At 34.3% G+C, this 27,104-nt stretch overlaps 2 protein-coding genes across 5 annotated transcripts in view; one reads left to right on the forward strand and one right to left on the reverse strand.

Annotated features, from left to right (window-relative positions):
- The window catches only part of PAQR3 (progestin and adipoQ receptor family member 3), a 153,943-nt gene that overhangs the window by 65,652 nt on the left and 61,187 nt on the right, over nucleotides 1–27,104 (forward strand).
- The window catches only part of BMP2K (BMP2 inducible kinase), a 144,791-nt gene that overhangs the window by 42,345 nt on the left and 75,342 nt on the right, over nucleotides 1–27,104 (reverse strand). For all 4 annotated transcript variants that reach the window (XM_063808845.1, XM_009447679.4, XM_526576.7 and 1 more), the window contains exons 6-13: nucleotides 26,772–26,853; nucleotides 22,988–23,120; nucleotides 14,354–14,457; nucleotides 12,580–12,659; nucleotides 8,257–8,420; nucleotides 2,931–3,205; nucleotides 2,022–2,120; nucleotides 1,177–1,361 (exon numbers count right to left, since the gene is read on the reverse strand). In XM_063808845.1, the coding sequence (XP_063664915.1) occupies nucleotides 1,177–1,361; nucleotides 2,022–2,120; nucleotides 2,931–3,205; nucleotides 8,257–8,420; nucleotides 12,580–12,659; nucleotides 14,354–14,457; nucleotides 22,988–23,120; nucleotides 26,772–26,853 (1,122 nt within the window). The remainder of the gene's footprint in view (nucleotides 1–1,176; nucleotides 1,362–2,021; nucleotides 2,121–2,930; nucleotides 3,206–8,256; nucleotides 8,421–12,579; nucleotides 12,660–14,353; nucleotides 14,458–22,987; nucleotides 23,121–26,771; nucleotides 26,854–27,104) is intronic.

Consider the following 27,104-nt stretch of genomic DNA (forward strand, 5'->3'; position numbering starts at 1 on the left):
GTCTTGATCTCCTGACCTCATGATCCGCCTGCCCTGGTCACCCAAAGTGCTTGGATTACAGGCATGAGCCACCGCACCCTGCCTGATCTGGACCTTTAAACTGGCCTTTGACCTATACTCTGCTCTCTCCTTAGACAAAATTGTCCTAATTCATCCACCCCAATTCTTACTTTAGAAAAGTAGTTCAAGAAATCAGTTCGTTTCTGTCTCCCTCTCTACCATACCCGCCCCACCATCTGTCTCTTGCACATGTGCACACACATGCATGCATGCACACACAAGCATGCATGCATACACACACACACACACACACAGAGGTTGGGAGGCATTCTATAGCAAACTGCATACTTTAGCTCTCTTTAGAGATGCAGTGTACAAGTATGCTACTGATGCTGCTGTTTCTCCTGCTCAACTCTGAGCCAAAGCTTATAGACACCTTTTCTCAGCGAATGTTTCAAATCCTTAAACAGCATTGTATGAGAACTTCAGTGTTCATGTAACAGAAGTCTAACAGCTCCTACCTCCTAGGTATCTAAAAACATTAGGAGGCATTGATGATGATTCTTAACTACAAGATGCCAAAGCACGTGCCATTTTGTATATAAGTTTAAGAAATATTGTACCAAAGTTATTTAATTTATAACGCTACTAACCAATATGTCTCAATAGCCAAAATATACTATTACCAACTATGTTATGGTAACAGTATGTATACTATATATCATCTGAAAATACATATATGTAAAAATGTTTATACCTATTTAAATTAAATTATACAATCTTTATGAGTAAACAGTAAAATTAATCAAAGGTAATAACATGTAAATAGAGAAAGTCTATAAGGATTTTTTTTTAACTGCTGAAGTCACTTGTTAGGGTGTTGTTTATACTTACATTACCAAAAATGCCTTTACATACAAGCCAATAATATCCTTAGCCCTAAATGCTGTTAGATGTTGCTACACCTTACCTACAAATAGCAGTTAGCAGAATTAACTGAGGAAACGGAAGGATGGGGATGCCAAGGGACCAGAAGACAGGACTAGGAAGAGAGAATGGGTGGCTCTACAGAAAGATAAATTCTAAACTAATTTAAGAGAACTTAATGACCGACCATTCAACGATGACTTCCACTTCCACAATAATTTCCTTTGCTTTCACTGGAAAAATACTTGCCTATTGGCACTATAGGAGGAGTCCATTATGGTTCCAACCTGAGCTGGAAGTGATGAAGTATAGGAAACCAAGGCTGGTGAGAACTCTTGAGGGGAGGTAAGATATTCAGGTGATGCCTGTTGTTGAGACGGCTGATGTTGAGCTAGCATCTGCTGTTGAAAGAAAGCCTGCTGATACTGCGGCATCTGAAAAAAGAAATGATATTATACAAAACAATGCTCCAGTCCTAAAGCACTGTCAGCACTGCATCTATTTACTATGTTCCTTCCTTTCACATTGGTGACAAAATCAGAAACGTAAAAAACAATCATCTACAGGAGCAGCTCTATTACTAGAAAACTACAGCAAGATGAAATAAATCTTTTTAAAAAGTTGTAAAGGTAGGCTCACTTGGCCAGAATCAAAAATCCTCTTTTAAGTATTTTAAGAAAAAGAGTAGCTTAAAGTCACTAATATAGTGGTTGCTGTAAAAAAAAAAAAAAAAAAAAAAAGTCAAATTATTCTCTGAAGAAAATATACTCTCCCTTTGGGTTTCATTTTTTTACTCAATAGATATATGCTGAATGAAAGAGACATGTGACGAAAGACTATAGGTAAGACATCATTTCCCTTATATAATGACATAAGAGAAGTACGTTATCGGTCAATTACTATGTGCCATATTCAGGTGCCATTGTTCAGCGCAATTTAAAGCTGCTTGAGAATATATGACTGGCTTTGATAAAATACATGTCAATTAACTTACTTGATTTTGAATTACTAAATTCTGAATAATATGATTCATACTGTGAATTCCAACACCATAATGTATACTCAGAGAAATCTCTAGAAATTATGTAAGTTACCATTGTAGGATACTGTGATGCAGAAGGTTGTGGTTGATATACCGAATGCATTAAAAATTGTTGTTGAAGCATCTGTTGCTGCTGTGTTGCATGTTGATACTACAACGAGAAAATCAAACAAATTAATAAATGTTATGCCTTTTTTGTGTCAGAGCCCTTTTTAAAGTATTGATCTTACCATAATGATTTGAGAAATCAGTAGTCCAAACATCAATACAAAATAGCTATACTCTAAATTACTATAATTTATTAATAAATATGCTTATCAGAACTGGTTTCAAAATTATCAACAAAACAGATTCAATTAAAACCATTTTTAGCACAATTTAAGGATGTTTAGAAGAAAGCTACCAAAACACATTTACCACCTTTTCCTAGAAGATAAAGACACCTGAGTGACTTCTAACCAAGCCCCATTACACTAAATCTACACTCTCCTTTTATCTCCCCTTCAGTGGTGTCTTCTGGGCATCCCATGGTACCACCTACTTACTACCCTCCACTCTGGATCTATCAACCAAAACCAGGAGGGTGACAAAAATCTAAGACAATGTTACTTCTGAAAAGCCTAATATCACCTTTCCAACAATAGCATTATTAGTCTGTGAACTCAAAACGTAACCTCAGATAATATTCATTATAAACTGCAGTGCTTATTTGTGAATACTAAATGTTTCAGATGAACATTCTTTTCTTCATAAGGCCACAATGCAACCTATTTTAGAGTATTCTTAAGTATTTCACTGATTGCAAATTAAATACGTATTCTTTCATAATTAGAAAATTGGGGAAAGTGTTTACTCAAATCTAGAGTTCAAGGTGCCCATGATACAAAAAGGAATTCACTGATATTCAATTTGCTGCATCAATTTCACACTACTTCCATATCTAAAGAAACAAAAAAATTACCTGCTGCATATAAGCATCTTGAAGTAGGTGGTGGTGGTGGTGGTGCTGCTGCTGCTGCTGCTGTTGCTGCTGCTGCTGCTGCTGCTGCTGCTGCTGCTGCTGCTGCTGCTGCTGCTGCTGCTGCTGCTGGTGAGGATGACGATGCTGTAAATGGAGTTGCTGTAATCTCCAATCTCCCTGCTGTAGTTGCTGGAGTACTCTATGCTGCTGTGGTGGCTGCTGAGGAGGTCCCTGACCCAATAAAATTTCAGGGCCATTTCCAGGTCTTAGTGCCCCTAAAGACAGGTCCAAACACTTACATTAACATACTAATGATTTCAATTAAAAAGCTGGATTTCAACATGCTCATTTCAATAATAATTTAACTAAGGCATTTATATCCTTATTTATAACACAAAACTTCCATATGCATAGAGTTTATAGGGATTTACTTTAATTATAAGTACCGAAGAAGCTTAATTTTGTCGTCTACAACTCTGAACAAGTCAACATCTCAGAAACACTTCATGTTTCATACTTCGGCTCTCCATGAACACAACATCCATGTTAGTTTGTTCTACACTGCTCAACAATATCATGTACTATCATGAGTATGTATTAGTACCAATATAATTCTCTGTCTAGAATGCCATTTTCCACCTAGTGAAATTCTTATTCTTTAAAGTTTAGCTCAAACCTCTCTTCCTTGTTCCTTCATCTAGCACTTCCACTCAGTTTATTACATTTCAGTCTGTCTTGCACATGTTAATGACTTACATGGCTATTTCCTAACCAGGGAACCTGAGGGAAGAGATGATGACTTACTCATCTGTTAAGAGTCCCAAAAAACCTTTTATACAAAAGATGATTAATAAATGCTCACTGTAATGGATCTATTAACACTGTCTCCTAAATGGATATTTATTTATAAGCTCCATAAATTATACCCTAGGCAAATCCTATGAATAAACTTTAAAAATTAACTAAAAAGTAAGATATACACTTAATGCAATACACTAATGCACCATAACTTCTATATTCTCCTCTAATAAACTTACCCTACATTCAAATGCAACTGTTCAATCCTAGAGGATAAAAAGAGTGGGGAGAGAGTGCAAGGAGGGAGAGAAGGGTTCTTTTTTCATCAATGTTAGTATCCTCAAACGTCCTCAGACCTAAGTACAACAGCTTTATGAAAATAGTTTTATAACTATTTCTAACTTTTCTAATTATAAGGAAATGCATGTTCACTTTAATTATCCTTGAAAATACTTATAAAAATGTAAGTCAAAAAATGAAAATCACAATTCCACCACACAGATACAACCATCATTAGCCTTTTAAGTGTATTTCTTTCCAGTTGAAACAGTACTAAAATAACTACTCAAAAATCATTCACCTTGAAAATTTTTATTTTTTAATTGGCAAATAATAATTGTACATATTCATGGAGTACATATTGATGTTTTGATACATATTTTGCATAGTGATCAGATCAGGATAATTAGCAAAACGGTCACTGCAAGCATTGTCATTTTTTTGTGTGTGTTGGGAACACTCAATATCCTCTTTCTACCTATTTGAAATTATACAAAATATTGTTAACTAGTCATTCTACAGTGGTATAGAATGCTAGGATTTATTCTTCCTATCTAGCTAAAATTTTATATCCTTCAGTAAATCTCTCCCTACCCCTCACTTCCCTCTATCCTTCCAGCCTTTAGTATATTTTATCTCCTTGAAAATTTAATAACAACAGCCCCCTAAGTAACTTATAGGTTAAAAAAGAAATCACAAAGGGGCCAACGTAGAGCTCAGGCTGTGGCTTCAGAGAGTGGAAGCCCCAACCCTTAGCAGCTTCCATTCGGTGTTGAGCCTGTGGGTGCACAGAAGTCAAGAACTGAGGTTTGGGAACCTCGGCCTAGATTTTGGAAGATATATGGAAATGCCTGGATACGCAAGCAAAAGTTTGCTGCAGGGGCAGGGCCCTTATGGGGAACCTCTGCTAGGGCAGTGCAGAAGGGAAATGTGGGGTCAGAGTCCCCACAAAGAGTCTCTACTGGGGCACTGCCTAGTGGAGCTGTGAGAAGAGGGCCACCATCCTCCAGACCCCAGAATAGTAGATCCACCTACAGCTTGCAACATGCGCCTGAAAAAGCTGCTGATACTCAACGGCCAGCCCATGAAAGCCGCCGGGAGAGACACTGTACTCTGCAAAGCCACAGGGGAGGAGCTGCCCAAGACCATGGGAACCCACCTTTTGCATCAGCATGACCTGGATGTGAGACCTGGAGTCATAGGAGATCATTTTGGAGCTTTTAAATTGGACCACCCCCTGGATTTCAGACTTGCATGGGCGCTGTAACCCCTTTGTTTTGGCCAATTTCTCCCATTTGGAACGGCTGTATCTACCCAATACCTTATCCCCATTGTATCTATGAAGTAACTAGCTTGCTTTTGATTTTACAGACTCATAGGTGGAAGGGACTTGCCCTGTCTCAGAGGAGACCTTGGACTGTGGACTTTTGGGTTAATGCTGAAATGAGTTATGACTTTGGAGGACTGTTGGGAAGGCATGATTGGTTTTGAAATGTGAGGACATGAGATTTGGAGGGGTCAGGGGTAGAATGATATGGTTTGACTTTGTCCCCACCCAAATCACAACTTGAATTGTATCTCACAGAATTCCCATGTTGTAGGACGGACCCAGGGGGAGGTAACTGAATCATGGGGGCGTCTTTCTTGTGATAGTGAATAAGTCTCATGAGATCTGACGGGTTTATCAGGGGTTTCTGCTTTTGCTTCCTCCTCATTTTCTCTTGTTGCCGCCATGTAAGAAGCGCCTTTCACCACCCGCCATGATTCTGAGGCCTCCCCAGCCATGTGGAAATGCAAGTCCAATTAAACCTCTTTTTTTCCCCCAGTTTCTGGAATGTCTTTATCAGCAGCATGAAAACGAACTAATACGTATGTATAGTATGACTCCATTTATTCTATTTTATTTACTTACTATTTTTGAGACAGAGTCTTGCTCTGTTGCCCAGCCTGGAGTGCAGTGGCATGATCTTGGCTCACCGCAACCTCCACCTCCTGGGTTCAAGTGACTCTTGTGCCTCAGCCTCCCAAGTAGCTGGGATTACAGGCATATGCCACTACACCCAGCTAATTTTTGTACTTTTAGTAGAGATGGGGTTTTGCCGTGTTGGCCAGGCTGGTCTCGAACTCCTGGCCTCAAGTGATCCACCCAACTCGGCCTCTCAAAGTGTTGGGATTACAGGCAGTGAGCCACCATGCCCGGCCTCCATTTATTTTAAATACAACATGAATTATTTCTATCTGTATATATACATGTAAAAACATAAAAAAGGACTGGGAAGATGAACATTAAACAGCTGCTGGTTAACTCTGGGAAGAAAATGGAGGGAGACATTTACATTTTCACTGAATACTACTGTATAATCCGAATATTTTAAAATACAATACTCACGTGTTAATTTTTGTATTATTTTTAAAGGGTGAAGAAATGTTTAAAAAAAAATGCACTTATTGGGGGAAAAAGAGGAACATTTTTCCAACTTAAGCTGAAAGCATGTAAGAAAGAGAAACACGGCCCCTGACATCAGGATTAGGCCTGGCAATCACAGCTAAGTCTTGGTGCTCTCCTGTTGAATAATCTCATACAACATTAGACAAGGACACTATGACTTTGATGGATCAAAATAAGACCACTCCAAAATCATGTCTGAACAGCGACAAAACCATGAACATTGTCCAAACCCCAAAAATGTCTCAACATCTTTAGCTACTGAGGCTTTAGCTTCCTTCTTTCTAGACAAAATTTATATTAAGAAACCTAAACATATCATAACAGCTCTTGCTTTTTTTCTTTTTTTTTTTTTTTTGAAACAGTCTCATTCTGTCGCCCAGGCTGGTGTGCAGCAGTGCGATCTTGGCTCACTGCAATCTCCATCTACTGGGTCCAAGGGATCCTCTGCACCTCAGCCCCCCAGTAGCTGGGACTACAGGTGTGCACCACCATGCCATTGCTCAGGCTGGTCTTGAACTCCTGGCCTCAAGCAATTCGACCTGCCTTGGCCCCCCAAAGTGCTGGGATTACAAGCATGAGCCACTGCACCCAGCTTCATATGCCCTCTTCTTGACAGTATCCAATACAGAGAAAAGCCTACTTCCCTTTGAGTTCGAGACCAGCCTGCCAACATGGTGAAACCCCATCTCCACTAAAAGTACAAAAATTAGCTGGGTGTGGTGGCAGGCCCCTGTAATCCCAGCTACTTGGGAGGCTGAGGCAGGAGAATGGCTTGAACCCAGGAGGCGGAGGTTGAAGTGAGCCGAGATCGTGCTATTGCACTCCAGCCTGGGGGACAAGAGTAAGACTTCATCTCAAAAAAATAAATAAATAAAAAATAAAAACATCACCTTTCCTGAACATATACTTTACTTGATAGTAACAACAGTAGTTAATAGTTAACATTTATCAAAGGCATATCGTGTATCAGGTAGCACATTAAACAGCCATTTAATCCTCCCAATAATCCTATTAAGATAGGTACTAGTACTTTTAGAAGCTATATTACTAAAAAATGGGAGAAATAGGACTCAAATCAGGTTCATGAGACTCAAAACGTACACTCTTAACCATTACGGTATCCTCATTAAAAACATTTTAACATTAAAACACGACAGATTTATCATGAAATAAAGTGCAAAACAGGATTTCTTTAAGGTGAGTCTTCAGGTTATACTCCCAGATCCTTGAGAAAAATAAGTTTACTCGAATGTTACGGACATTTCTTTGGGGGGAAAAATTTTTTTTAAGTACCACACTGTACCATAATGCTTAGGAGATACTTTAGATGAGTAAATTTTTCTCAAAATCAGGTAAGTTTTTATATTGTAATGTCCATACGGATGGTTCAAGATAGCCCTTCACCAAGGCTCTAGGTGCAATACAAAGACATAAACTTTGTAAGACTAGTGTTTCAACTTTCTTTCTCATATAACATAGACTTTTTCCATACCATTGAACTTTATTCCCAACCTCAAACCCTATTAGTTGATGACTCTAGGGATAAGAGTTTGTATTTATAGTATCAAAGCAAATCGTGAGTTTTTTGTACCATACTTTTATATTGCCAGTAACTTCCCTTTGCCTACAATTGAATTGTTGAGAAACCAACTGAATTTATTAGACATCAGTAGAAAGTTTCTGAAAGCATTATGTTATCTGCTTTACAATATTAAGGATCACCTGAGGTCAGGAAATCAAATCATAAAAGGTATATTAACATTAACCTTTAAGCGGATGAGGTTGGCGGGGCTCTATTACCTTTTGGTCTATGGTTACCAAATTCACCAGGAGCAAGGACTTTAACAGGTGTTGCTGAACTTTGAATGGTCAGCACACTGGGAGTGGCAGTAGTAGCAGAGTTGGCCTTTGGTCTTTGTCTTGGTGCAATTGAGGTTTCTGTTGGTCCAATGGTATCTGTTATTCTACAAGAGAATATATTTCATTCTAAATACTGGGATTATTTCTAATTTACTATTTATTCTATAAAGCATCCAACTCAACAGATGCATTTTAACTATTACTGATAATCGCATTAGTCCTCATCTTTCTCCTAAGGCTCATTTTCAAGTATTAAATGTTTACTAAACACAGAAAAATAAATAAAACTAACAATTTTCCTTAAAACAGTACACAACCATTCATAATCTCCTACTGAAACCAGCAGAAAAAGAATATAGTCCCAGAAATTGCTCTTAAGGAGATGAAATGATACTGAAAGGAAATAAACAGAAACCTTTTCATAAGGTTTTGGACAAAACTGACAGCCACTCTCTGAACTTGTCAGGGAAATAAAAATAAGAAACAACAAGGAATAATCTCCCTTTACTTGGACTCCAAGGCATAAAAAAAGAAAAGACTGTGGCCTAGGGCATGTTAAACAAAATAAGCCAAAACTTTTAACAGATGCCACCTGCTCACATTCAACTTCTTGAATCTTTAACTTTGCTTTACTTAGAACACAGAATGGAAAGTATATAAAATTTATCCCACTAGGACTTAGTTTAGGCCCCAGATGTGACCGGTTAAGCAGTAAACACAGTTTTGAAATCAAGAGACAATAAATATAATTTGAGAAGACACCAACATTTGCTTTTTTTAAAAAACAAAAAAGGTAAAATATTTATATATTTATCAACTTGCTTTCTACAAATTAAGTACAAAAACTCAAATACTTGTTAATAGGACCAAATGTTCACTTTCCAACAGGATTCACAATAAAATATCTTTATTAAATCCCCTTACACATTTTCAAGTGAATACTTAGAATTTTTACATACATATGATTTATGAAGCACACATCTGCTGCATTTGCATCTATCAACAAGTGCACAGATCCAGTTATTTCCCAATATCTGTGTGTACCACAAGAGGGAGCCCTATTAACAACTATCTTTCCAAGAGGAACCAAAAAAAAACGTGACACTGAATCAAAAGATCTTAGAATTATATGTATGCTGTTTTCTGAAAGTAACACTTAAGCTCTAGATGGGATGGGGATGGTAAAAGACATGAAAATTTAACTAATAGGCCAAATATATACAGATATTACATATATATATATATACACCGATATATATATCGGTATATATATATATATATATATCCGATATATATATCGGTATATATATATATATACACCGATATATATATCGGTGTATATATATATGTAATCAATTATATCTTGTTTTAATGATAATCAAGTATTTACTGACATTAAATTATTGATGTGGCATTACAATCAATGCTATACTCCCTAAGCTCAAGTAATCTGGGGGAAATATTGTACACAATCTCTCTCTTTAACTATCCATTCTGTATTAAACGGCTAGTACAGGTCAGACCTGACGTTGCCTTGTTGCTGGTCTAAACCCTCTTTACAGATTCACAACACACGTAGGCATAGCAAAAGCCCTAAGAAGCATATTAAAAGTCTGTATACTTTGTTCACTCTGATGTCTCTGTTTTATCAATACAGTAATATGTATTGTACATTTACTGATATCCAGAAAAACACTGCATAACACCCTGTCTTCAAAGAATGTACAGCATACCTAGGAAGACAGGGCATATGTTAGTGGAAATGTAATAAATATAAGATAGTAAAAATCATCAGTGCCAAGCTAGTGCTGTCAAGAATTTATGGAGATGTAATTGTACTTTTAACCTAATTTGGCTACAGAAGGCTTCAGGTAGAAACTGGGGTTTAAAATTTTCATAATAAGTTTGACTTTATTAGGCAGTGACAAAGAAACCAGGTATTCTATGTGAAGGAATGGGAAGAAAATGCCTGGGCAGATTAGGCATAGGGAAGATACAAAATCAACTGAAGTTAAAAACAGTAATTATTGCATCAATACTGCTGTACAGTCTCATTTTCACTATTACAACAGTCACAGAGCTGTTTTTCTGCTTCCCTTCTTTTCTCCTTGCCATCACCTGAACAAAATCATCACAGGTTTCCTAGAACTCAGACTCACACTCTCCTGCTTAAAATCCTTCAATGTTTCCATCTGCCAGGCCAGTGATTCTCAGTGTCTCAATCTTTAAGACATGTGTCAGATAAATTTCACATCTTAAACCATACTAAGAGCAGATGCAAAGTTCGGGGAGATGAGAGTGACCTTTTAAGAAGGCAAAGAATACCACAGATTGAAGGCAGCTGAGAAACCCACAGGAGCTTTTTGAAAACGTGGGTAATGAAACTGCTAGTAAATGATTTCTCCTCCCAAAATGTGCTCTTTACATGGAAAAAACTAAATTTTTTAATATTAAGCTTTGTATACATTTAGATTTTTTCAAGTTTTCACTAATATTCATAAAGAGTAAATTTATATTAGTAACCAATAAGTACCAATCAACCTTATTTTTTAATATACAAAATGTTCAGATTTAACATACTATAAATAAGCACTGTGAATTTTAATAGCACTATTTCATTGTCTTGTAACTCTACAGCTATAACTTGCATTAGGGTGAAAAATATAATCAAATCATCATTCTTGTTCAGCTGACTTACGCTTTTTTTAAAAATCTGCACCTACTTTCTCAAAGATTTAATTATTTACTAATTATTTTAAAAAACAGAAGTCACAATAAAATTCAACTGACAAATCCTACAATAATTCATAATTACCACTCAAATATAACAGTGGATGCTAATTAAAGCTATGTCACAGATAAGACCAATTGCTGTTCAACCTGGATTCCTGCAAGTTAGATACAACTTTACACCTTCACCTCTTCTCAAAAGAACATTTTGAAATTCAAGTGAATGAAGATATTTTTAAAGTAACACCATTTTTTAAAATAAGTCATTCACAAATGAAATTTTAACAATTTATAAGTAACAGATCATTTACAACACAGTCATAACCAAGTCTCAAAGAGTAGAACTGACTAGAAGGTTGAAAATTAACTGACCTATAGGCCAAAGTCCAAATTTCTCAGCATGATATATAAACAAAGTTGTTCATGATTGGCATTTATCTACCTCTCCAGCTTCATTTCCCACTACTCCTGTATATGTCCCCTTTTGTCCTAGTCTTGTAGTTTCACAATAGTCATTCTTGCCTAAACTGCCTGCCTGCTATAATTTCACTCCACACCCTTCCAAGTGATTGACTATTCATCATTCAAGGAAGAGTGCAGCAACTCCCATCCGCAGGGAAAGCATCCTTTATGTGCTCCTGTTTTCTCTGTTCCCAGTCTTTCCCCTCCTCCACACTCTCAAAGTAGCCTAATATCTATCAGGTTGTAATCGTTTACTTGTCAATTAGAATGTGAACGCCTTGGAAATAAAAACTGCTTTTTTTTCTTTGTGTTTAAATTGTCTACATATTGCATATAAAAAGCATATGAACAAATATATTTTTGTATTGTGTAAACAAATAAACTTTGCATAAATAGCATACAATACAAAATTGCTGTGACCAAGAAATCTCCCCAAATGTAGTATTATACCTGTCTGATAATCTAAGATATAATCCTGCATATTAACTTTTAAATTCAAAAAAGTATGAGGGGGCGGGAAAAATCAATCAACAGATTCAGTCTTAACTTACATAATATAGTTCAAACTTATTATTAATATAATAAATACTCTGAAAAATAAGATTGAAAACATATTTACCAGCCTTAAAAAGTATTATAATCACTCATTACAAATTCTACAAAGTACATACATATTCTATATATTCTAGTTACCTGTAAGAGCTATTTTTTTCTTTCCTTAAATTAAAAAAATAAACATCTATAAACTCAAAACATAGTATTTCCTAAACTAGAGTTGCTATGTGATGAAAATGACAAATCCTGTCCAAAAAAAAGACCCGCTGTCACATCATCAGTTAAATAATCACTTGTCATAGAGTGAACAGTTCCAGTGAGATGATGCCAGACTCCTTATCTAATATTTTTAAAAGCTTATTTTGTATTTGCTATCTCAATTATACCACATAGAATAAGCAACACAACATTTTTTGTGGATGAAGATGATATTTAATCAATTACACTTGCTAGGATTAAAAACAAGACCTATCATTTTTTTTAATGCCTTTTCAATTTCAGCATAGTTTTGCCTACCTGGCTTTTATTTGGCTTTTCCTAGCAGCTGCTTCACTAGCAGTCATCGGTTCAGGAAGAGCTGAAGGAATAGAAGAATTCTTGGAAGAAAAAAATAAAACGTCTCATTTTAGTTTTTTATTTTAATTGCAGAAAGTTTTTGTAAGCTATGGATATATCATTGAACTTTAAAAGTACTATGAGACACTATTACTTTCACATCAGATACCTATAAATTATTCACATGTATTTGCCAGATCTAATCTGCAAATATCACTACATGTTACACAAATGTCAATTTCATATTCATGTGCCACAGAAACCTTGGAAAATAAGCAGAAGAACACCATTGTATCCATTTATAATTGGGTAAATCTTGAGTAAAAAGAAAGATTATATTACACTCGTAAATCAATAACTATTTTACATTTTGGAAAAAGCAACAAACACCAAGGATAAGAATTAAGTGTTGTTTCTACATACTACAGATAATTTTCAAGACACAGAATGTAAGGCCTGGAAAATGAGGGCAGAAGGCCTTGTTTATTTGTCTATACCCAATGTTTAGTTCTTTGTAGGTACTCAATAAATACTTGCTGAGTAAATGTCGAATGAGTCTACTTATCTACTTTTAGAACTGCAAAGCTTTCAGCTTCAACAGAGAAAAGAGTACATCAATATGGCCAGGGCTTCAAAAAAAAAAAAAAAAAAGGAAAGGTACCACATTCCTTCTTTTTTCTTAGTGGGGTAGATTAAGTTACACATAAAGGAAACCCTACAGAAACAGGTCAGGCCAGAATGATCTTTACAAAGTCAAGAATGGCTTATAATCAGTGATGATTGCAGAACCTTTATTAAGATTGGCAGAGACTTGCCATACACGATTCACCTAAAGTAGTTAAATGCACTGTACAGTCAGTGAATAAAATTGAAAGCTTTTGAATAATACTAACTATTGCCAACTGAGCACCTTCCATGGACTAGGCACTGGGTTTCACATGTAATCCTTATAATTACTATCCTTGTTTTACAGAAAAAGAAATGGACATTAAAGTAACTTACCAAAAGGTTCAATGTCAGTCACTGATAAGGACAAAACTGAATCTGGGTCTCTCTATTTACACTGCCTGTGCTTTTTAAAAAAAAACTTTTTTGTAGTTTTAGGGGATACAAGTGCAGCTTTGTTATAAGGATATACTGCATAATGGTGAAGTCTGGGCTTTTACTATGACCATCACCCAAATAGTGTATATTGTACCCATTAGGTAACTTCTCATCCTTCATCCGCTTCCCACCTTTCTGACTTCCAATGTCTATTACTCCACTGTCTATATCTATGCGTACACATTGTTTAGTTCCCACTTAACAAGGCCTGTGCTCTTTATACCAAAGTTTCCCAAACTTACTCAGTTAACAGTGCTCAGTGTCTCAGTAATTGTTTACAACACTTCTAAGAAAAAAAAAATACTAACAGTCCTGTTTATTAAATTGTTAGGCCCAAATAACTTAATAAAATTAGTTTTGTGCTAAGTCAGAAAGATGTCCCTGTGTTTTCCTCAAAAATGCAAAATATCCTGCTTGAGTCTGCTGCAGCTCCCCAAGGTATCTCAGTGCATAGTTTGGGTACTGAAGCTTTATACCACAAATATCAAACACACAATCAGATCACTTGTCATGAAACAAGAAACTCTGTGTTTTAGCAACAGCAACAAAAAAAAAGTAACTCTGAAAGTAAATATATTCATATACGATAAAATGAATTTTAAATTCATATCCTATTTGAAAATCTACTTACATTGATGTTGGAGACTGGACAATCCTTTTTGGCAAATTTAAATGCAAAATATGACACTTGAAATATATCAGGTCTATGTTCCGGATCTGGTTCAAGCATGAACCCTGCAAGAATAGATCAAAATGTTAAGAAGTTTTATGAAACACACATTATACTACTTAGGGGCACATTATAAGGATAAAACATATGTATTTTCTGTTCCATTCTAAGATCAGTGATGATTCTAGCAAACTTTATTAATGCCTACAGAAAATGCAGAAATTGCTATTTTATAAATACAGCATTATCCCAAGCTAAGGGTAGATCAATCACAGAACAGCTCTACACTAGAAGTATGAAAGACAAACTTGATTATTCTATTGAAAAAGTGACACAAAAGAAAAAGTGAGTTTAGTGAACACTGGGGAATTATTCAAGAAAGTTCCAAGGCCATAGTAAAAAGGTCCTTCAAGATAATTCTATTCAAAATAATTATTACTATTATCCAAAATACCTGTATTAATTTTTAAGTGATCCTTAATCATTAAGAAAAGCCTAAATTGTATATGTTGTAATCTAACAAAGTAGTAATGGATTGGCACTGTCGTTTTCCAAAAACATGCTCTCTTCCCATATTGATGCTAACAACATTCACCATAGTTCTGTATCTTAACATGTTATCCATATCATGCTCAGAAATATGGGCAGAGTTTTCTGGTTTTTATGAACAGATTTCAAAACAACCTTACAGCATTGCTTGAAATGCCTGATCTTTTTTCTACCAAAATGACCACTATCATTTGGTAGTACTCCACTTCTTGGATAATTTTTAATTCTAAATTTCACAAGGTTGACATTTATACTCAATTCCATAAGTAAAAGATTTTGTTAAGACATCTCAAAGTCTACCTCTGCTTCATTAATTAACTCTAAGTTGTTATAATGTTTAAATCCTTTTTAAACTACTTAAAATGTAAAATTTAAAGAATTAGATGATATTCTTAAGTTTGCTAATAAAATAATGTATAGAGAGATCTAAGTATGTAAATGGGTTAAATAAAATTATAAATCAAAATGAATTAAATCTTCCCTTCAAATTTAAGTAATATTTTGAATACAGAATGTGCGATACATCTTCAATGACATGATAAACTTATTTTGGCTAAAAACACAGTTATGTGGAAAGTTATAATTTATTTGAGAGATTCTGAGCTCAGTGTAAAATATACGAAAACTCTGCATATAACTTGATTTTATATATTTATAATGCTAACATATATCACTTATAAAATGGATGTTTTTTATAATTTTTACCACCATTGCTAGACTGAAATAACTAAAAACATTTTAATTCTAATATTTACTAGTTTATATTCAAACTCAATCCAAAAAAGATTTGAGGAATCTACAAAATTTATTTTATCTTGATACCAACAGATATTAAATGTTTTTAACGTAACAACAGTACACAAAATGGGGATAAATTTAAACATACTGTTAACAATAACTACTTATTCATATAATTTTAAAAACCAAACAAATCACACGAAACCTAACTAATTCACAAATGTATAGTCCTATTTTTCTATTCTAACAAATTTATTTGGCTTTTAAAATCTAATTTCAACAATAGCTAATTATACATATTTAGTCCTATAAAGAACTTGAAGTGGCACACAAAACTAAGATTTTTTAAAATATATAAGAAAATTAAAACTAATGGAAAAATAATGGCTTGGGGGTTGAGATGGACAGGATAATGAGGTCAGTTACAAACTACATATGATTTGGTCTTAAATGCAGGCCCAAAATTTGCTCTCCATTTTTTAGCTGTCAATATAAACAGGGCAACATGATCCATTACATGAATCACAGTGTATCTAATACAAAAACAAATCAGGTGCTAAGGAAAAACACTATTCGTGATACTGAAAGCTAGAGAGCAAATTCTCCGTTGAGTCTTTCTAAAGATAGCTCACACAAAGTGAACAACATCCTTAAGGAATAGCAGTGAGTGACACAGGGTCATGTTTTAAACACGCTATCAGTATGGACTAGTGGCCTAAATGCCATGCAGTAAAAGAAAGGGGTATGGTTTAAGAATGTACTTCTTTTGCGGCCTGGTTTAATCCAAGAAAAACTTTTTAAGTATTCAGAGAGGAATTAAATGATAGTTCAGGCATTCCTTGTTTTTCTTTGTTTTGTTTTCTTTCATAGCAGTTGAGAAGCACTGAGGGAGAAACAAATAAATTTGAGATTTTGTGTCCTAACCTATATGGGTATAGGTATTTCTGTATCTCAAGTTAAGCACAGCATATCCTCTAATGATTAGGTAGCTAGGTGGCAGGTAGAATTGATATTATCTTATAAGCAAACACAAGGACCTCCAATTCCCCTGGGTCATGTTTTCATGTGGGAATATATCTGCTGGAGCCAGTTTAGTCTAACTGTACTGATTCCATTTATGTGACATAAAATCAACTCAAAAGGTCAGAACTACTATTTATTTTAATAAAGAAGAACAGAAAATATTACAGTACATTAATATGGTAAATGTAAGCAATATTTCATGAAATGTGATTCAATTTACGTGTGTGGATTCTGTGTGTGGTGTGTATACCAGGTTATAACTAAAATGTATTTTTTATTAATATATTGAATCACAGTCACAAAAAGTTTGAAGCCACTGTGCTAGTGTAGTGCCACGATCTCTATCTACTACTATAACTCATTCTCCCCAATGGGAAAGACAGTGATTTGTCAAATTGTTAGACTAGAAAAAAGAATGAAGCACCTCCATCCATCAATCTCTGATGATCTTTCTTTCAGAACAGGTTATTTTAAGAACATACATGTTCTCTGCTAAACCATATTTTGTAAGTAACCTGTCTCTGTGGAAGAAGTCTAAGGTTTTCCAGCATTGACTATGACTGGATGTTAATAAATTTGAGGGTTGGGAACAGAGGAACAGGCTCCTTCGGCTTTAGATCTAAATTTCATTCTGCAATCTGCTTCACCAGTACTAAAAAGTTGACAGTTTTATCTGATGAGCTCCAGTGGACCATCTCTGACTTGGTTCTAAATTCAAAGTATGAAAAGATGAATAATCATACCTAAAACCCACAGGTAGAACTTCGCTACATTTTTATCTCCAAATATTTCTAAATTGAATATTATCAGCAATTTAAAAAAAAGGAAAAAAAATCAATAAGGCATCTTTAAGCACTTAAGTTAAATAATATAATTTACTGAACTCTTCAAGAGAATGGGTTGCAAAATGTACCACTGGATTACTGAAGGATGTAATCTAGAGTGCGCAGAGGTATCACATTTAATACAGCTAAACACTGATTCAAGAAGGACATTTCAGCGAGGCATGGTGACTCTTGCCTGTAATCCCAGCTACTTAGGAGGCTGAGGTGAGAGGATGGCTTGGGCTTAGGAGTTCAAGACTGCAGTGAGCTATGATCTCACCATTGCAATCCAGCATAGGCAACAGAAAGACCCTGTCTCTTCAAAAAAAAAAAGAAAGAAAGAATTTGACCCTTCAATTTTTATAGTTTTTCTAAAGCCATTTTCTCCTGCAAATAATTAAACCTCGAGTTCAGTGTTTTATTAATTGCTACTTCATGACAATAAAACCATATCATCTATTAACAAAATACGCTTTTGGGGAAAAGAAATGGATTAAGGAATGTATGTGTCCAGTTCACCTAAAAGTAGTATTATGTGATCAGGTTTAAAAACAAAACAAAAAAGGCAGAGAAGCTAGAATACGCCCTTGTTTACTCAACTTAAAATGATCACCTGAATCATCACAAGACCATTACCACTGAATCTGATTCTACTATAAATATAAAATCAACTTTTTAAAACTTAGCCACGAAGAAATAATATTTCTCTGCTCACTCAATAGTGTAAATCTTTCTATTGACACAAATACTACTAACACAACCTAAGAACACAAAATAGAGCTTCAGCACTGAAGGTAGTATAAGACTAAACTACAACAATATTTCCTATTGATGTACACACTGGTCTGAGGCAATTGATTTAATTATGCCTATACCAATATTGCATAGAAAAGCACAAAATCCCTGCACATTCCAACAAAAATAGAAGCTAACGGAGCTGCTTGTTGCAGCAGCCAAGTTATACCATGGTTTAGTCAAGGACCTAAGCCAAAAATTAAAGTAGTTACCATTCAAGTTACACAAAACGAAGGATCCATGCCTGGGCCTAGATAAAGTTAAGCCACCATCTCTAATCTAACAGCTCAACAAATTTAAAAAGAAAATACTCTGGATAGAAGTCTCAAAACAATTTTCCTGCTTAAAATTTGTTTGGTTTTCCCTCCATAAAGACACATTTTTCTCTCCCACAAACTTCAAGTTATTGCCCTTAATTTCCCTGAAATGAGAAACATCCACTCCAATTTTCCAACCATAAATATTTCATGCATCAACATTATTTCTATCTGTTAACCTACAGACATTGTTATAGAAACTTACACGTTACTCTATATGTCCTACATACCTTAGTATACGGGTGCTGAAATGAAACTAAATTTAATAGCTGATAATATGTTCAATCATAACTAAAACATTAAGTGGCACTAAATAATGCCAGGATAATATATTTGGAATAGACCTGGTAACTACCCCGAAAAGTTACTGATCAGAGCCCTCTCTCTACAAGTAGAAACCCAGAGCCAGTGATTGAAAAGCTCCAAGGAAACCGTATCTTCATCTTTCATTTCAAAGGTACTTTTAAGTAGCTATTTTTTTTTTCAAAAATAATATAGGAGAAGAGAGTGGGTGAGGTTATAGAGGAAACAAGATTGGCCATGAGCTGATAACCAGTGAGGTTGGGTGAGGTATTTTCATGAGGTACATGAAAATTTATTGCACTGCTCTGTCTGTATTTGTAGAGATTATTAAATTTCCATAACAAATTTAAATGTAGTAAAAACAAGCAAGCAAATTCCTGGTTTCCCACAATATGGGTATTGAAATAAATTTAACCCTAATCGAACCAGTCACAATGGCTCACATGTGTAGTACCAGTTACTCAGGAGGATCAGCTGAGCCCAGAAGGTTGAGACCAGCCTGGGCAACATAGCTAGATCCTGTCAATAAATACATGGCCGGGCGCAGTGCCTCATGCCTATAGTCCCAGCACTTTGGGAGGCCAAGGCAGGCAGATCACTGAGGTCAGAAGTTCAAGACCAGCCTGACCAACATGGTGAAACCCCATCTCTACTAAAAATACAAAAATTAGCCAGGCATGGTGGCATAGGCCTGTAGTCCCAGCTACTCAGGAGGCTGTGGCAGGAGAATCTCTTGAAACTGGGAGGCAGAGGTTGTAGTGAGCCAAGATCACACCATTGCTCTCCAGCCTGGACAACAGAGTGAGACATGGTCTTAAAAAATAAATAAATAATAATAATAATAAATTTAGCCCCAATAGATGAGCTCTTAAGAGCAAAGATAAAGAAACCATAAAGCAATAAGTGAGAAGACCCTAAAGTTTAAAAAAAAAAAAAAAAGCTTTTACCTGGTGTTCATCACTACCTTACTGCACAAAATAAGGAGGTAAGAAAAATAATCTTAGTAGTTATATTTAACAGTATATCCCGGAATATATGATAATTTATGGTAAGCCTTTGGTAGATCCACCATTAACCCATAAAACCAAATTCCACTTCAAAGCATCCAAAGACATTTCTGCAGGGAAAGTATGCTCTAGTAAGTGTCTGACAGCATGTCCTGCCCCTATCCAGAAAATCAGAAATTAAGTTAGATGAAGAATTGTAATATTGATATCAAGAGTAGTTGTAGTACTAGTTTTTATAGTAATAATGACTATAGTATTAAAGGCTATCTCTTACTAAAAAGCACTTTTCAGCTTTCATTTAATTCTCACAATAACCGTAAGAGGTGGGTACTTTTTAAATGCCCCTTTTAGAAATGGGAAGACTGAGATAAATGGAGGTGCTCAATGTTCCATACCAAACAGGGACAGAGCAGATGCAATCCAAGGCTGTTTGGCTCTAGAAGTCTTGCTCTTAATCTCTGCAATGTACTTCTTTAATCACCTTACAACACAGGAGCCAAAAGACAACTGAGGCAGCCAGCTTTCAGTACATTCTTCATAACTATTCAGTAATCCTGTTAGTTATGCTTCTCATTCTCCTCTAAATGGTTCTCTAAGTTCTTTTCAACTCCTGGATCTGGAAAGTACTTCTTTCCTCATCCCCCATGTCGGCCCCATTACTTGTCTATTGGGAGAGTTAACAAAAGCTAAGAAAAGTTCTAAATATTTGACTCCACTACTTTTAAGAAGAAAAGTCTCCAGGAAAGAAAGAAGAAATTAATAGGTTTATGAAGAGTAAATAATGGTAACTACCCTTGACCTAAATTAGTAATAAGAAAAGTATATTCAAATTCTTAGGTAACCACAAACCATACAGTTTTAACAAAGATTTGTCATGGCTATTTCATTTTCAAAATTTCTGTGTGTTATAAAATGGATGCAAATGGAACTAATACTAAAACAATGTGTATCTTCTTATGCTTTATTTTATGTTAATATATGGAAACAACTACATTGCATGAATACACAATTGACAAAAGTTTCACATTCAAAAACTATGAGCCAAGCTAGGAATTCCTGATTTTTCTGAATGTTGGATTTATTTAAAAGGAATACAAATCACTAATTACATATTATAAACACAGAGACACTGAAATAAAATGGCAAAAGACACAAAAGACCACATTTGAAAAATATAAAGAATAAAATGGCAGGCCAAACATGGTGGTTCATGTCTGTAATCCCAACACTTTGGGAGACTGTGGTGGCAGGACTGCTCGAGGCCAGGAGTTTGAGACCAGCCTGGGCATACAGCAAAACCCAATCTCTACAAAAATTTAAAAATTAGCCCAGCATGGTGGCACATGCCCATAGTTCCAGCTACTCAGGAGGCTGAGGTGGGAGGATCACTTGAGGCCAGGAGTTTGTATAGTAAGCTATGATCACAACACTGTACTCCAGCAGGTCCTGGGCCACAGAATGAGACCTTGTCTCTTGAAGAAGACAAAGAAAAAGAAAAAAATTGCAAAGAATCTAAATGTTTTCTAAAACACATTACATTATAGGTAAGTAAGTTATGGTTTTAAAATCTGTACTTTATTAAGCTTTACTACTCAATACAATACTTTAAAAGTCCATAAAGCCCTCTGACAGGAGGTAAAATACTAGGAATATTGTAATTTCAGATTGACTTGAATGCTTTTATGTTTTTTCAACCTTTTGTTATTTTTGCCTAGCTCTCAGAAATAAGTTCAAAGACATAATACACGATTAAATTTATACTAGCAATGATAAAAACTAAAATTAGCACATTTACTGACAGTAAGGGAAGCATATAATACACTGTAATGCATCAATTAACTAGAGCCTAATTAGATCTAAAATTATCAGTAGTATTTTTTTCCATCTCACATTACAAACACACATAACCCCACCCCACTCCCACATTACATACACACAGAGAAAAAAAGAAAAACCTAATCACAAGAAAATAAGATCCTACTACTGTAAGCAAATTAAATCACAAGTCAGACTAGATTTCTTCTATGCTCCCTTTTTTCTTTTGGTCATTTTTGACCTTTTTTGGAATTTTTACCCTTTACTTTATGATTCACACGAGCTTCATAAATTATAAAACTGAGACATTTGTCAAATGAGTAACAAATATTTCTAATTTATGAGTTTGGGTTCATGAGTCTGAGGGAACTTTTAATGGTTTAAAGTTATATGGCAATGGATTAATCTTTTTTTAATAATAGTTCCTGGGATTAAATGTCTAGCTTATAAATTCCACATTCTACTCTTATAAATAATTTCACACTTATTTTCTTCAAGTACATTTATTTTTATATTTAAATCTTTGATTTATCTGCAATTTTAGCATAAAGAATGAAATAGAGATCCAGCCTTATTTTTTGCCCACAAACGGCTGAGAAAGTTGAACTGCCATCTTCATCATACAAACCTCAAAATATTTCTATTTCTCTCTTTTCTATTCCAGTGAGCTGGAGGCTACAACAAGGGGTACTTGAATGCAGAAAACAAAGCAGAAATGCTAGACACAACACGCTTAATGCTAGACACACTCCGTGTTAAAAGGAGCTGTTTAAATATTGTAGCTTCCTAATTTATTTTAATAGCTGATGGTCCTCCCCACTCCTCAAATCTTTTTAATAAATTTTACCTTGTAGATATATAAAAAGTTAAATTACAGTACCTACCAAAATGGAAGAAAAAAATCTTAAAGGAGGTTGGAAGAAAAATTAAAGTATTCTTTTGAAATCGAGGGCCTCTCGAAGACTAGCCCTTCTGACATTATCCCTTGGTGTGTGCTACTAAATCTTACCCAGGGGCTTAAAAACATCTATATTAATCAATAATTAGGTTGCTTTCATTCTTATGTAAGTTTTTAAACACTTTTTTAAATGTTTTTTTTCTTTACTATAGTTTCACAAAATTTTCATATATGAAATTAAGACTAGATTTAAGTAAAGGAATGTAAATAGTAGGCCCTAAGTACAGTATCCTACAATATTTTCATACGTTTTTCCAAATACTTACTTATTAAGCAATGTATGTTACGGGAGTAACGAGAATTGTCTGGGATGGTGAAGTTGCCATCACAGATAGCAACCTGACTCTCACCAAAAGGAAGAGTGAAGAAACAAAGTTTATAGAGTAGACATCCCAGTGCCTGTAAACCAAAGAAGCATAAATATCATTAGAGCTCAAGTTAACAAGACACAAAAATAGCCAAAAACTCAGTTACTTTAAAAAAGTCATGTTTCTATACTGCAGCAATCTTTTTACAAATTATTTCTTAAAAAAATTAATATATTTAATTTTTGAAAAGACATTTAACTATATCATTTCCATGATCTTCTATCACATCTGTGGGTAGTTGGCTGAATTAATGGTATCGTAAAAATCAGAAGTAGCTGGTTCTTTTTGGAAAAAAATTAAACTTTTATTTCTTCCACAAGGAAAATATATACTTAATACATAACTAGCATATAACCAACAAAGTATAAGGCTTCTTCTTTAACAGCATTTTTAAGCATTCACTATAAAGCATGTTTAAAAGTCCTGGGATTCCAAATATGAATTAGCCAGCACAGTTAAACTTATCAGACTACCATCAGTAAATTCTTACTATTTACCAGGTACACCTCATTATTTTACACTATAAAAATTAAGTTCTGTGTTTCTAGATATAACCCTCCAACTTCTACTGTACATTATACTAATTGTATGTGTAACCTGGGTAATCTATATTAAAATTCAAAAGGGAAGGGCTCTGTCTGCTTAACCTCCATGGCTTCATAACCATCACAGCACTAATAAATCTACTTGCTGACAATGAGGGCAAAACACCCTAAAAGACCAATTGCATCTATAAAAGTAGCACAGGAAATTTCTAGCTAAGGTGCTAACAGCTCAAATTTGAGAAGGATTTTTTTTTAAGTGATTTTTTGGCTCAAGAAATCATTACTTTTTTCCCAAGAAGTGTCACCTACAGGCCTTAAGAGTGTAAGGGGTATTTCCAATTCTAACCAAATTGTATAAAATTGTCCAAGTTAGTATACACTTATATCAGCAATACCGAAACTTGGCCTTATTATCTAAAAATTACCAAGTCAGCTTTCCTTTGTTAAATTTTCTCCACATATCGACTTAGTAAACTCAGCTAACAAGTGCACTTATTTTTATAATTATTATGGAGCTTATAATAGACCTAAACACCCTTGGTGAGTTCAGCAACAGTAATTTACAAAAGATTGCTTTCAATATTGCAGCAATGGTCCAATGAAAACAGTTCAAAAGCTCTAAAAATTTCAAAATGTTAGTTCAAAAAAATTACTGGGTTATTACATGACAAAATTATAAATATCTGAAGTAGGGATAACAGGTTCCATATGGTTACAAAAGATTTATGATGCTTTTTTCTTTAAGGAAGATATTTTCAGCTCATATACATCAAATTGAACATAAGACTCCCTTAACAACACTTTAAAAAAAAATGCTATTAATGGTATAATGTCCACATTAGACTACATCTTTCTTTGCACTGTCCAGATGATAGTCTAGGCAAAAGAAATCTTAGCCAGTTTTATTTTGTCAATCAAACTTTAGGAATTTGTCTTGTGTTAGAGTAAATGTTGTAGGGTTCCCAGATAACAATTTTAGCAATGCAAGTATACTTTAAAAATATATAAATCTAAATACTCTGCTTTGTAAAGTGTGAACACAATGAGGTACACTAATTTTTTCACATCAAAGGTATTTCCCTTTTTATCAATCTCAATGAGAATTGTACAAGAAACAGGAGGGAACCAGTGACTGAATTTTGAAGGCTGAGGATAACCATCTTCAATTTTCTTCATTAATAGGTAACATAAAGCATTTCGTTATGTTACCTATTAATGAATTTTCTAATACTTTATAAAATCAGCATCCTAAATCTCAGGATAAAAATAATAACCTAAAACAGAAACTTCCAAGCAAAAAATTATTTTTTAAAATAATTATTTTCTAAAATATGAAGTGCTAAATACTTCAATATCATACCTCAATATCATAACTCTCTGAATCAGTACTACATTGAAGCAGGATGAAAGATACAGTTCTTGGCCAATTTGAATTTAGTATTTTTTTCTGGATATTACTGAATTCACACCTAAAGTATTGTAGCAAACTTGTGTTTCACCTGAGCTAAGTAAGACAGCATAAAAATGGCATCACGGAAATTAAAATTCTCCCTCTTTCAAGCATATAAATACACTGTTCTCTAATTATGTTTCTTTTTTTTTTCAAGTATCTATTTGTAAGCCCACAGCTTACAGTTTTTCCATCACAGAATCTCTACTCTGTAACTAATATATAAACAGTACAAATTTTAAAAGTATCATTGACAATTTAGTATGCTACCTCACTGGCATACTAAGTCTGAGGAAAAAATAACCCAGAAAAGGATCTCCTCCTTTTTGTTAAGATATTGGATAACAGTCATGTGCTTAGAGAATAATTTTTCTGCAGTAAACCTTCAATGGCTTCAGAATGAAAAGTATGATGCCTATTGTTTATCTGCTATTGAAATACTCTTTTCAAGTAACATGGAATTCAACAGCAGTCACAAAATTAGGCCAGAAAAGACCTCCATAATCACCTCTTCTAACACCTTGATTTTATAAATTAAAATCCAGTTTAATTTGCTTTCTACATTATAATAACCTTCATCTTTACTATAAGCCATTCATTGAGTCAAATGTTAATGCTGCAGAAAGCAAACTAAATTTGAGTTATGTAAGCTGGAGATCTATAAGTAGTACCAAATTAATAAACTTATTTTTAATTAAATTATACATGTGATTTTAAAAAAATTCATCTACCACAAGAATTACTGTTTGGTGAATGTATATATGTTATATAGATGAAAAGATATTAAAGATTTTTTTTTCATTACCTTATAAAAGAATATCTGTCTCTCAAGACTTTGGTACCCCAACCCTAAAAGGGAGGAGGCCAGGAAAGGAAAACCAAGGAGATATTCATTTGGTTTCACACATTATGCCTGACAATTTTCTGTACATTACGTTTTCAAAACAAAATAAATCTGACCTTTTCTACAAACCCTAGAACTATTTCCAAAGAATTTTATTCCTCCATTCCTAATATGGTCACTTGTGATAGATATGGCTAAGTAACTGCTGAATTTAAATGAATTAACACTTAAAATACTCTCTTCCTAGTTTATTAAGTACAATCACAAACATATTTATAAAATAAGTTCTAAAGAGATGTCTATATTCTAACAAAGTTCAACTATAAAGAAATATGGTCTATCTCAGTAATTATATCCAGATATATACAGGCTAAATGATAAAGACCCTCAATATACAGAAGCTAGTCAATGGTATGTTTATACTGTAATTAGAAAAACATTTACTCATATCAATTTCCATTAAAAAAACCCTAAAATACTCCAGAAAATTATTGTGTAATTACTTGAGTTATGTCCAGCTTTTCCATATTTTGATCAACCAAAATTCCACTCAAAAAAAATGTTAACACTCATATATAATCTAAATCCTCAAAAAATACTGTAGTTAAAAAGTTACATTATATGGAAGTTTTTTATTTGCTTTTTGATACATAAGCTTTCCATCTCAGGATTGAGAAGATAAAATGTTCTAGTACTTTTCTTCTCCCAAGTAAGAAGCTCTACTGTACATCACTCTCTTCTACTTATTAGGAAATGCCTTTTGGGGAGCAGAGTAAAAAATAATAAACTGAACTCAGATTTTTTAATTTGGTTAGAGCAAGTTCCAGCCTTTCTTGGCCTTACCCAGATATCAGCCTTGGTGGTGATGGGTTTCCCTCCATAAAGGTTGATCATTTCAGGGGCTCTGTATGACAGAGTTGTATACCTGGCAGTAAATGAGTGAAATGGAGTGGAGATATATATATATATATGTATATATAAAAAGACAGATAATACATTGTTTCTACACAAAACACTACAAAAAAGTCTTTTACGTTCAATAACATTATATAGAATAATACTATTTTTAAAAACTCATTAAAAACCCGTCAAGGATTAAACAATACAAAGCATCTATATACATTTTTATTCAATAAATACAACAGTATTTCTAATAATCTAAAAGCTTAATTGTCT

The sequence above is a fragment of the Pan troglodytes genome, chromosome 3 (genome assembly GCF_028858775.2).
Source record: "Pan troglodytes isolate AG18354 chromosome 3, NHGRI_mPanTro3-v2.0_pri, whole genome shotgun sequence".
Lineage (NCBI taxonomy): Eukaryota > Metazoa > Chordata > Mammalia > Primates > Hominidae > Pan > Pan troglodytes.